The sequence below is a fragment of the Bombyx mori genome, chromosome 3 (assembly GCF_030269925.1).
Source record: "Bombyx mori chromosome 3, ASM3026992v2".
Classification (NCBI taxonomy): Eukaryota; Metazoa; Arthropoda; class Insecta; order Lepidoptera; family Bombycidae; genus Bombyx; species Bombyx mori.
Window position 1 is genome coordinate 3,286,950 of NC_085109.1, and position 13,706 is coordinate 3,300,655.

Below are 13,706 nucleotides of genomic sequence, written 5' to 3' on the forward strand. Positions count from 1 at the left end.
CCCAAGCCTCTACACAACGCCCTCTTTTTTTTCTGGGTGTCTTACCGCCCCCTTTAGGACTGCAGCGCCCACAAGGGTGCGTTATCGCCCACTTTGGGAAAGGCTGATGTACACGAAAGGCTTAATCACGTAACTTAATTACAACTTTATAATTTCGCCTTCAATTAATGTTTGAATCAAGTCATAATCAATTTGAGCTTTATCCTCTCGTACATATTAGTTTTAATAACTCATTTCGTTTAAAATTTACTCTTCTATAAATTGCAATATAGTTCCCATCTTTATAATTCACAAAAACCCTCACGGTTCGGCTTTAGAGTGATGAATAAACCCCCTCCATGCTTGCAAAGCAAATACATTGGGTGTCAGATGTTCTCTTTACAAACTATTTTAAGGAGCATTCACGATTTCTATAGGATTCGTTAGTGGTAGAGGTAGACAATACTGGCGTTCATATGTGGGTGCGATTGTCTATCATTAAGTAGGTTGGAGACTCGTCAACATCACTACTGCGTTTGTATGTTTAAATTTACAAAACCTCGTTGGAAAACTTAGTTCGTGTTATGCACTTACATAAATAAAACAAAAAACGAACGCTAGCTGTGGTAGGGCGTCTTGTGAGACCCCCCTAGATACCACCAATCTACATATTTTAGCCGAGAAGCAGTAATAATAATAATAATAATAATGTTTTTGGAACGAAGTTCCTTACGGCAGGCTTGGAGGGGATAGGGGTTTTGCTGCGCGACCGAACTGAAAAAAATGTGATAGTAAAACCGTAAGAAAAAATTCGTGGAAAAAAGTGCGTGGAATAAAACCGTTAAATGAGACGTGCGCAGGCTTGACAGTCGTATACACAAGCGAGTAGTGTATAATACCTTTCTCTTTCTCCCTCTTTCTTTTCGTTCTCTCATCCCTTCTCTCTCTATTTTGTAATTACTTCTATTTCTATGTAATTTTATGTTGTCAAACAAAAATAAAGAGACATATTTTGTTATTTTAATTGATAATTTGAATTACAATTTTATTTTTATTTTACGTAATTTATTGGAACGAAGTTCCTTACGGCAGGCTTGGAGAGGATAGGGATTTTGCTGCGCGACCGAACTGAAAAAAATGTGATAGTAAAACCGTAAGAAAAAATCCGTGGAAAAAAGTGCGTGGAATAAAACCGTTAAATGAGACGTGCGCAGGCGTGACAGTCGTATACACAAGCGAGTAGTGTATAACACCTTTCTCTTTCTCCCTCTTTCTTTTCGTTCTCTCATCCCTTCTCTCTCTATTTTGTAATTATTTCTATTTCTATGTAATTTTATGTTGTCAAACAAAAATAAAGAGACATATTTTGTTATTTTAATTGATAATTTGAATTACGATTTTATTTTTATTTTACGTAATTTATTATTTCCTAAAATACTGAATTTCCTAAATACTTTCCTGTACTTAAATAAAAAGTAATCAGCAAAATTTAAGAGAAAAATCAAGAAAACCAACATAAAATTGAGCACGATTTTTTTTTTGCAAATTGTGTCGATTCTACATTAGCCGAAGGAACTTCGTTCCTAGCTGGTGTCCCACGACACCACATCTTTTTTTTTTATTGCAAGTAACCATGACTCATATAAATTGTTAATAAGACTTAGACCTATGTTAGTAGTTATATTTACATCACAATGAATTACTGTCGTAAAATCCCGTGGGAGATGGCACCACAGCGATCCATGTATACACAGTCCAGCCTGCTTGCAATCATGCTCAGGATACTGTTGGAGCTGGCCCTCATTCTGCTTACCAGAGATGCATACCTCTTACGCATGGTAGCGTAAAAACAATCTATGTGCGCGTCTGCAAACATCCCTGATGGCTACAAAAGCGGGGCAGCACCACCAGCACCCTAAACGTAATGCGTTCCGGTTTAAAGGGTGGGGCTCCCGTTGTACTGTAGAACTGACTTAGAATTCTTGTTTCAAGGTGCGTATTTATGTTATTGATGTCTATGGGTTTCGCACTCCCACAACACTAGTTCACTAGCCAAGTCGTCGTGGCCTAAAGGATAAGACGTCCGGTGCATTCGTATCTAACGATGCAACGGTGTTCTAATCCCGCAGGCGGGTATCAATTATTCTAATGAAATACGTACTTAACAAATGTTCACGATTGACTTCCACGGTGAAGGATCGTGTAATAAAAATCAAACCCGCAAAATTATAATTTGCGTAATTACTGGTGATAGGACCTCTTGTGAGTTCGCACGGGTAGGTACCACCCCCCTGCCTATTTCTACCGTGAAGCAATAATGCGTTTCGGTTTGAAGGGTGGAGCAGCCGTTGTAACCATACCTTAGAACTTATATCTCAAGGTGAGTGGCGCATTTACGTTGTAGATGTCTATGGGCTCCAGTTACCACATAACCCCAGGTGTGCTGTGAGCTCGTCCACCCATCTACGCAATAAGTAAACAATAAAAAAACATACATATTTAAAGACGAGTATGTATAAATATACGTGACGTCTTTAAAAATGTGACTTTCAGACATTTGAAGACGTCGAATTCAATTGAAATTTAACATAGGTATGAAGAACCGAACCCGTTAATTTAATATGTACGTTTGTTTATATTCAAGTCATTCAGTAATTTTTCCAGATAATTAAACTTTAAGTTTTCAATTTATTGAGTAATTTAAGTTCTTCAAAATTAAGAAAACAAATATCTAAGAAATTAAAAAAAACACTAGAATTTTTGCTTGCCGAACAAAAAAATTAAATATTTATTTATTTACTTAATATATAAAGCGTCGTGTTTACTTTCTGTTCCGGATATTACAACTGCTTTTAAAATGAGAATTATCTTATCAGCAAAAAAAAATTGATTGTAAAAAAACATGGTGTGCTAATTATTATTTATTGTTTATTTCAAAATATTCAAGAGACCATTAAATTGAATTAATAATTGTTCAAAGTATGAGCGATCGTCACATTCATTTTTATAAGGGATTTTATGACCTGGTAAATAAGACTTTTAAGTCACGTTTTATTTTAATTTATAATCTTATTTAATAAAAAATGATAATATGAAGTGAAATGAAATGAAATGAAGATGTTTAATTTGAGACATTAATCAACTGGGATGAAATTAAATTAAATGAGATGATATAGAACGAAATATAATATCAGTAAAATGGTGGTCATTTACGGAGATTTTTTCAGTGGACTTTTTGGAGGTTCCTGAGAAGTTACGTTCAGCGGATCTATTTCAATTTCCCCATTTGTGCACTTTCACAGATATTAAACAATTAATAAACCACCGTTATTACACAATTAAACCTGAAGAAGCACTAAGTAGACAAAATAAATCAAATCACACAACTTCACTCCTCGCGTTCCCGCCAAAAACTTCTCGTCACATTCATAAACAGCTAATTTCAAACTACCTCCTCCAGACCCTAGAACTATGGAGGGTAGAGGTAAGGAGAACCGTCTCTGTGTGTGAAAAAATGTCCGTTAAAATCTACTAATTAAGGGTGGCGCTACAGTAGCAACCGAGTAAATTTTAAAAAAAGGCGCTGAAAGTTATTAGAATAAGATAGAGAAATAAAAAAGGACGACTTACAGTTGTAAGTACTACAAAATCACAAAAAGTATTTTATTTAAAGCTGATCAGAAAATGCAATCGATGTTTCCACGTTTTACCACAGCAATAATTTTAGGTTATATTGACGAAATTAGTTTGGACTACGTGAAACTTTGGACTATGTGAGGTCTTGTATATTACACTGTTACTAACTACTCTAGTCATTAAATATACTAAATTTCCTAACTCAGCATACTTCACTCAGTTAACAACTGCTCAATTCATATCATATCCTGTGCCTATGCTAGCGCCATTCTGGAGGTTTTTTGAGCTGTTATTCAGTGCTGAAAGTGGGACACTTCAAGCTTCTCCCAAATGAAACGGTTCTCCTTACCTCTACCCTCCATACCTAGAACACAAGTGCCATTCTGACAGCAAAAGTGTAGTACACTATTAGGCCCATAAGCTATTATACCAAAAGGTATAAATCTGGGTACTTCGGAAATATTATTTAATAATTTTTTTGAGTTTTAAGTTAGATCATAAGACACTTTTTGAGTTACTATAAAGTGCAAACCAAAAATAATTTTATTAAGATTTTGAGCTTCACAGAAGTAACCACAGAGTACCTACCTACTTTGTATTTTGCGCCGTGTCAAAGTGACAAGTGATAGATTTAGGCAAAAGTATAAAATGTCAAACGTCTATGTTGAAAGGAATGGTAAAATCAAGGTCAAAGTCAAGTCTAATTGACTTCCTTTTTTGTTTGTTTATTGAAATAAAACCAAAATCCTTGAAACGTTACATTAGAGAATCTTAACAAAACTTGAATTAAAATTTCAAGTGCAAACATTAGAGAAATGTTATCATCCAAGCTCAGACGGAACAGTGGAGAGCAAGAAATGTATTATTATCAAAGAGTAAAGTAATAAATGAGCTACACTCTACCAAGAAGTCTTCAGTGGTCGACGCATAATTAAACGAAGCGGCCGCTCGCTCAAACTTAGACTCGTCAACGTACGAAGAAAGTTTGTTTCCGTAACACTAGGGTGAAAGTCGACACATAACGCATACCATCGTAGACTGTCCACATATTCAGAAAATAATTTATGGCTCATGCATCACCAGTTTTCCGGCGGCATAACTGTTTTACATCTATGTTCTGGTTCTATAGTTTTAAAAGTGTATCAATAAGTGGAAATGGCTTTAAAAATGGAACAAAAGAATGATCTTGATTTTATTCTGAAAAGCTTACTGGCTGGAGGTATGTTATCTTTAATTATATAATTTAAATAAAATAACAAACAATGTACTATATCTACTTTAAGTACCATGCAACTAAAACGTAAAATAATGGTGTGCAAACATTGTGTCAATGTAAACTATTTATGAAATTTAGTCCTTTAATACTTATGTTTATATGGATCACAAAGAAGAAATGTCTGTGTTTTATTGTAAATGGATACATACCTTAAACTAATGCAAAGAATATACTATGAAATTATAAATTGATTAACTGACCTACTTTAAATCTTAAAAATTTCTTAAAATAAAAATATAACTTCAACAAAAAAACTAAATGTTTAGGCAAATACTAAAAATTTAATATGTAAAATCATAAGATAAATCAACACTAAATTTTTTTCCACCATTCCCTATTAAGAAAAACATTAAAAATATCGAATTTAAAGTCCATGGTAACATTTAAAAATAAAAAAGCTACCAATGGTAGAGGGTATTGTTCACCTGGACAGTTCAGAAGAATTATCCTGTTTATTCCTACCACAATTGAGTAGTGTTATTTTGGTTTGATGGGTTGGATAGCCATTCAACAATTGAGACTAACACAATGCTACATACTGGCCGACAGGTTTGTTGAAATGTCTATGGGCTTTGATAACCACTTAGCATATAAGTGGACTTTGAGAACATTTAGGGTTTAATATTGAAATATAATGCTTTTGATGAATTTTAGGATTAAAATTATAATTATGTATTAAATTTAAAAATTATAAATACTTAAGCAAGTTGTAAAATAATATGTTCTAAACAAGATTCAATAAGAAATTCATATTAGAGAACTACAATGGATCAAAAATATTTTGACATTTTTATATTATAAATTTATTTTTGTCTGTGATATATCTTATGTCTGTCAGTTTTAAAAATGTCTCAATGCCTTGAAAATTTTACCACCTAATTTTGATTATTCTATTTTTAATTAGGTGTAGCAGGAATGTGTGCAAAGACCACAGTAGCACCTCTAGATAGAATCAAGATTCTTCTTCAAGCCCAGTCATCCCACTACAAACATCATGGTGTGTTTGGAGGTTTAACTGCTATAGTGAAACAGGAGTCTTTGTTGGCATTATACAAAGGAAATGGTGCTCAGATGGTCAGGATATTTCCATATGCGGCAACTCAATTCACAAGTTTTGAAATTTACAAAAAGGTATGTAATTATTAAAAATATACATTGTAATGCCAAACGAATTTGTTTGGCATTATAACTTATGGCTCATGTTTTTATGCATAAAATAAAAACAAGATACTTAGTCTCAATTATAATATTATAATAATGCTAATACACTGTGATATCTGATGAACAAACCCTTGCACTTCGTATTCTGGGCATAATAAAGAATTTATTTATTTATTGTTTATATATTTGTACACATTGCTGGATTTAATGTCTTAGGGCTTAGGCATTATCTATAAGTGAAGCAATCGTAATGCAGAAAAAGTAAGGGAAGGTGCATTAAGACATAATTTGCACCCATAAACATATACAGATACATACATAATAAACATAAATAAATGAAAATAAACTGAACCAAGTTAAAAATTATTATGCTGAATAAAATAATTAAAAGTAAGAATTGCTTTTAGTATGCAGAATTCTAATGTTTTAATATCAAATTTGAATTAAACAAAAGCCCTTGTCGGCTTCTATCTATAATTCTGTGGACTGGATTACCCCATTTGACACACGTCATTTCGGATCCTCCTGATCCACTAACGGTGTTTTTAGGCATTTTTTCATTCTTGTCGAGCCGGTCGCTCGCGACGAAGGGCTCGGCGAGTAAATTACATAAGCCCACAGACACAGCCCACTGAGTTTCTCGCCGAATCTTCTCAGTGGGTCGCGTTTCCGATCCAGTGGTAGATTCTGCAAAGCATGGCTCTTGCTGGGGTTAGTGCTAGCAACGTCGTCTAGTTTGAGCCCCGTGAGCTTATCTACTAGTTAAGGCTACGTTGAAATGGTCTCTCAAGACTCTTAGCTTAGACAGGAAAAAAGAAAAAAAGAAAAACCATTTGACTTTTTTAAATTCTTTTATTTCTGAGTTCACGGACTCACCATCGACCTAGTGTTCAGTTGCTAGCAGAGCCCATAGACAAAATCCCAAGTGTATTTTATTGTAAAAGCTATCACACCCTTCCAATGATAACGCCGTATGGGAGAAACAGATAGGATGGTAGTGCCCAACCGTCTGTGATTACAATACGCTCTGCGCTGATTTAACCAGTCGTGATTACGCAAACTTAATTGATGGATTTGCTATTATACAATTCAACAGATATTTTAGCCTCCCGAAATTTTAGGCTAAATAGGGTAACCCCAAATTTATCGTAAAATGGTTCAATTGCCAAAATCGTATCACCTTGGAATCACATAAGATTCTAAAGAACAGCTAAAACACCAACAGTATACCGTCGTAACAGGGTATAGAATATACGAGAATTTTAAAAATAACTCAATGAATAAACGCAAAATGCAATGTAAATATTTGCACAATTGGAATTCTGCACTATGTAGGTAAATACAAAACTATTTTATACACACATACTTTAGAAACAGATACATAATTATTTCCCTGTATAATCAGTCAATGAACATGAAACCAGATGTAGGATTGAATCGAGTCACGTTCCACTATTAACCAAAACAAATATATATCTGCTTTACATCTAACCGTTGTTTCTTAATACACGAAGATTAGAATTGACGCTAGGTACAAATGATTTTCATGAATAATCTAAATAGGAGTACATGTCCTTGACCGTTCGTCGCGAATCCTTATGATCAGGTCTCAATACACTTCGAAGCACTAGCAGCAACCAAAGTACTTGGCATCAGCTTGCTGAGTTTCTCGCAGGTAGGTAAACTCGAGATACAGCTGCCCTTTAGTTGTTTGGCCTCCTCTGAGGACGTTTGAGCATTTGTTAGCGAACATTCCCTTTATCCTAAAAAAGAACTAGAAATTTTGTTACTAGGTATATATATTTTTATTAAATGCTATCATAAGAACTCGAATTATCATTTTGGAGTAATCTTAACCCATTTTCTTCATTGTTTACATAACGACACATGTCCGTTAGTATCTACTGGTCGTAGATGCGTTTCTCTTGTTAATTCAAAAAGGTTCGCTTTCGTTTGAGACCCAGCCTTGTGACGTCAGCAGGGTACGCCACGGGGTCGCTGACCGTAAACTGGCACACCCGAAGCGATGCGCTTCGCGTCATACGTCACCTACAAGACACGATATAGCCATCGTTCAAAACACCTATAAAAGTATAATAATAAACCACCTTTTTTTTTAATTTTACATTATTGTAAAACAGATCAGTTCAATTCAATTGTAACAGATTAGGTTTATAAAGATTAGCTAGGCTATCGGAGCGAAAAGATAATTAATTACAAAACTCTAATCATTTCATAGGGATACAGATAAAACAGTTTACTTGGCGCGTCTGTTCCGCATTCTGGTTATAAACAGACGCATTAGCTACTGCAATATGTTGTTTTATTAATCATGCACAAAACGGATTTTTCTTAGCGGAATCCTGACGTATATTAAGTATGTCAAATGATTGATCGTTTACGAGAACTTGTAATGACGCCGCTGACATTTATAACGGCATCATTGGGCACCTCTCTACTTTTCTGGATCTAAACGAGTCATATAAGGAATTATCGGAGTGATTCGACATACACTTATCTTTGTATGGATTTTGGCCATCTGCAAATATTCCCACCAGTTTCTGCCAATCTCGTCTTTAATGTTATTGGTCCTTTCGTTAATAGTATCGGAAGACGACACAGGCTGATCGATGGTCCAAATGTTGTTCGGAGCTTGTGTGTGAAAGTTAATTTTGAAAATATCCCTAACACGATTCAAGGATTTGTCATATTACATTCTATGACAGCAACGAATATAAATATCATTGATTGGACTATCAAGGTAGTTAATGTAAAGCTTAGTAGATTTTACTGATGTGTTAAATCATTTTGTGGGAGTTGGCGCTTATTTATATATCTATTTATCTTAATTATATATCTATTTATATATCTATTATATATTTATATATCTTTACATAGTTCTACCACTCGCCGGAGTGAATTTCGGCAGTTTTACCTCTAACACTCTTTGCTGTGAGCTCGTCCACCCATCTAAGCAATAAAAAAAAAACTTCAGTCGTTTCGCGTAGTGTCAGAATATAATAAAAGAACTGAAACAGAGGTGTTCAACTAAGATTTTTGTGAGCGTCTTTTGAATAAAACAGTGTTGTAGAAAGTCTAAAGAAAAAAGTCATGTGTGGGTGAGGACGCGAATTAGAAAACGCAATGCAGGATACCCTCAGGCTCGGTGGAGTGATTATCTGTGCAGGGTAGCAGTGGCAAGCTATTGGAGAGGTCTATGTCCAGCAATGTGCTACTATAAGCTGATGATGATGTAGAAAACGATTATTTTTGTTTTAAAAGACTGACACCAGTCGCCGCCAAACAGCTCATAGCTTCAACCTCATATTTCATGTTTCAGTATTTAAGCGGCCTCCACATACCTCTAGTGCAGCACGGCGATAAGTTCGTGGCGGGCGCCGGCGCAGGAGTGACGGCCGTCACCCTCACGTACCCTTTAGACACAATCCGGGCGAGACTAGCCTTCCAGATCACGGGAGAACACAGATACACTGGTATCGTGCACGCCGCTCTCACCATGTTTCGGAACGTGAGTAGAATAATGTGTATGAGCGTGCTTAATACATTTGATTTGACGGATTAATAAATGAAGTATCAATTTTATTACATAACAGCTGCTCCCTCTTCTCTTTTCGTCCCGAAACCTATGTCTGCTTCGTAGCAGAAATAGGCACGATTATCATACCAACCCGTACGTGCTCACAAATCCCCCTTCGACACCAGTGAAAACCCTTTCGGCGACAAATAAAGTAATGAACAATTGATTTTAAATGAATATCATATTCTATGTTGTAGAACACCCTGTATATGTTTTTATTTTATAGTGAACCAGTTGAAATAAGACTTTATTTTACCGAAATACTAAGTTGCGTATTGTAGAATCAAATAGAGGGTAATTTCGAATATTTTTTAAATGTAAATCAATTTAGTTGTATAGTAACTTTACACGATAATTTGGCAATTATTTACCTGAATAGCTGAGAAGGAAGCCTTGGTTAGCATTTTATGTAAAACCTTCATCCTTCCACCTTCAGGAGGGCGGTATGCGAGCTCTGTACCGCGGCTTCGTGCCGACCATGGTGGGGATGGTGCCCTACGCCGGCTTCAGCTTCTACTGCTTCGAGTCCCTCAAGTACGTCTGCATGAAGTACCTACCGACCCAGCTCTGCAGGAAATGCGATCGCAATACCGGTAAAGCCATTTAATTTTTAATATTTTAATATTTCATTTGTAGCGAGCCTGAGTGCGACCCTGCGCTGAGAACGGACCTGCGCTGGAGCATCGCACTATATATAATATTCGACGGTACTTGCAAAATGGCCCAAAACACGTCATTTCCTATCCTCCCGATCCACTAACTGCTTTTAGGTATCACAAGCACCGGTCATCGTCCTCGTCGAACCCGTCGCTTGCAACGAAGGGCTCTACGAGCGAATTAACCCATAGAAACAGCCCACTGAGTTTCTCGACGGATCTTCGTATCGTGTATGCTAGATATTAAGAAAAATGTGGTCCTGTGGTCCTTATTGAAAATGAGACAGTCCTTTTTACTGGTTTTACAGAACCACCGCCCTGCCTATTTCTGTCGTGTAATAGTAATGCGTTTCGGTTTGAACGGTTGAGCAGCTGCTGTACTGTAAAAACTGAGACCTTTGAGAACTCTTGTCTCAAAGTGTAAGGTTTTGCCATAGTGCCATCAATGTATGAGAGGTGGCGCACGAATCATTTAATTTAGTTTAAATATTAAAAATATGCAAGTAAATACAAAATAAGTAGCAACTTGTACAGTTATATGTAATTATCGTTGTACACCTGAAATACAATTTATTGGAAAAGTGAGTATTAATTACTGTCACTATGGAAGGCAATGATAATGATGAAGAGAACCATGGAACCAGCCTGCTCCGTCATATATAATTCTGATAATAAAATAAACGTTTGTAGGCGGGCTGGTGCTGACGGTGCCGGGTAAGCTGGTGTGCGGCGGGCTGGCGGGCGCGGTGGCGCAGTCCGTGTCGTACCCGCTCGACGTCACGCGCCGCCGCATGCAGCTCGCCTGCATGACGCCCGCCACGGAGAAGTTTGGGTATGTACTCGAGATTCGAACGCTCACCAATATCTATTATTGTAGTGAAACTTCTTTGGAATCGTTGGGTGTGATTTCAAACTCGATGAAACGAAATGAAACGAAACGAAAATTAGTGTGCCGCGATTGGCTTGCCGAAGCGAACAATTCCTGAATCGCGGCGACGAGATGTTACACAGTTGATAGACGTTCTCGTATTTCTCTTGCTAAATCATACTTACCTGGCGTAGGATTACCGTGATTACGCAGGCGGTTCCCCCAGGGTGAGGCACTCAATTGCACTGCGCAGTGGTTGCCCTTACGATTATATTTATTATTTATAAGATTCACTTCTACCGAGTGTGACTTGTGCACACACACATTTTTTTTTATTGCTTAGATGGGTGGGCGAACTCACAGCTCACCTGGTGTTAAATGGTTACTGGAACCTAAAACGTAAATGCGCCATCCACTTTGAGATATAAGTTCTAAGGTCTCAGGTATAGTTACAACGGCTGCCGCACCCTTCAAATTGAATCGTGTTACTGCTTCACGGCAGAAATAGACCGCCGCGGTACCCGTGCGGACTCACAAGAAGTCCACCAGTAAGTTTATTTGGAAAACCTCCTCGTTGCGTCGTATTCCTCACTGCTCAGTATCGTGACCACCCTTTTATATCACCTTCGCACGCACGATCTTTCTCCGTCTATTCTTGTCTCTGGCGGTGTGGAGAGTTTGTGGAATCAAGACCAGTGCGGATCTGATCGGACCAACGTATTGGGTTGCGCCCTCGAGGTCTTTTTCTATCCACGTTGCCGGTCACGATGAGCCTCTCGAGATTGCTACCATGCGGGAAACCAGCAGTACAACACAAATATATAAATATACTAAAAATAAATACAACCAATACCAAACCAGTTTCCACCATCAACATCACACATGAATAAACAGCGAACAAAGAAAAAAGGAAATTAATTAATTAAAGTTTACATAAAAAAACAATACAATCCAGATATAATATAGATAATATTATAATTTTTACTGGTGGTAGGACCTCTTGTGAGCCCGCGCGGGTGATGCGTTTCGGTTTGAAGGGTGGGGCAGCCGTTGTAACTATACTGAGACCTTAGAACTGATATCTCAAGGTGGGTGGCGCATTTACGTCGTAGATGTCTATGGGCTCCAGTAACCACTTAACACCAGGTGGGCTATGAGCTCGTTCAGCCATCTAAGAAAAAAAAAAGAACCGCCTCTATTTTTATGTGTAAATACATAAATATTATGTCTAAAATAACGTAGGTATATATTTAATATTATGTAAATCGCTTCATAAAACTAGTTAGTCTCGCCTCCGATTTTCGAGGTATAGTAATTACAATTGTAATATTTCTTATTTATAAAGTAAACTATGGTATCTTAATACTTAAAAGATACTTAATATTATTTAAAAATATTACCCGTAGTAGTACCTAAAATACTTAAATTGTGTATAATATATTATTATTATTATCTTTTGCTCCGGTCGCTGAAAGAATATGCTTCTGACAGGTCCAAATCGATTTCTGAGAAGACTTGGGTCGAAAATAACAATTGCAAGGTGTGTGGCGCATTTACGTCGTAGATGTCTATGGGCTCCAGTAACCACTTAACACCAGGTGGGCTGTGAGCTCGTCTACACATCTAAGCAATAAAATAAAAACTGTTTGTCCAACTAACGAATTTTTATCGTTGAGAAATAAATTATTGTATGAATTTGGGCTAAATGTTTACGTAAAATTTAGTGTTGGTACTGTTATATTCTCTTGGCGGACGGACTATAGTTTACCCGTTTCAGCACTAACAAAATGTACATACTATTATTATGTAATGGTGACTAACAGTGAAATTTTTTATTGCATGTTATTTGGCACGTGGTGTTGGCAACATTGCACAGGAGGTTCGTTTTATTGTTACTTGTTTAATATATTATTATATTTATTTTTATATGTATATTAAAATATTTCATATTTTTATATGTATATTAAAATATTTCATATTTTTATATGTATATTAAAATATTTCACGTCAATCTTCGTTTAAAAATGTTTCATGATAATTCCCAAAAACTATTTTACTTTAACACTAGAACTCTACAGCTCTACTCAATATTTATAATCATAATCAGTGAGGATTGTTTTCATCTCTGTCATTCTATCCTTTCCCCGTTCTTAAAATATAAACTAAAATATTATAGTATCTGAATTCATTTTAAAAACTCGATTTATTACAAAATAAAGAGCGGACGGTTAGCGCGGTATGGACTTGTGATGCGTAGAGAGAAGATGCATGTGACTACGAGATGTATGGAAATGGTAGTGCAAGGTACAGGGGGAAGAGGTCGACCGAAGAAGATAAGGATGTAGAGAGTGACGATATGAGAGAGAGAGAGAGGAGTGAGTGTTGAGATGACGGCTGATAGAAGAGAATGGAAGAAAAAAATTAGCTGCGCTGATCCCATCTAATGGGATAAGGTGGAGAAAATGAAATATTTTTTACAAAATGATAATAATAAAAAAATTAAGTTATTAACTTGTGGACTAACGATACCAC

At 36.3% G+C, this 13,706-nt stretch overlaps 1 protein-coding gene across 4 annotated transcripts in view; it reads left to right on the forward strand.

Moving 5' to 3' along the window:
* Positions 1–13,706, forward strand: part of LOC101741572 (solute carrier family 25 member 16) — a 33,742-nt gene that overhangs the window by 16,594 nt on the left and 3,442 nt on the right. Inside the window, exons 1-5 of one of the 4 annotated variants that reach the window (XM_004926268.5) lie at positions 4,271–4,834; positions 5,796–6,022; positions 9,393–9,581; positions 10,087–10,243; positions 10,997–11,138. In XM_004926268.5, coding sequence (XP_004926325.1) covers positions 4,771–4,834; positions 5,796–6,022; positions 9,393–9,581; positions 10,087–10,243; positions 10,997–11,138 — 779 coding nt within the window. In that variant the 5' untranslated portion in view covers positions 4,271–4,770. Of the gene's footprint in view, positions 1–4,270; positions 4,835–5,795; positions 6,023–9,392; positions 9,582–10,086; positions 10,244–10,996; positions 11,143–13,706 lie in introns of those variants that run through there. The other 3 variants (XM_062675255.1, XM_062675251.1, XM_062675252.1) reach the window with 3 other exon arrangements.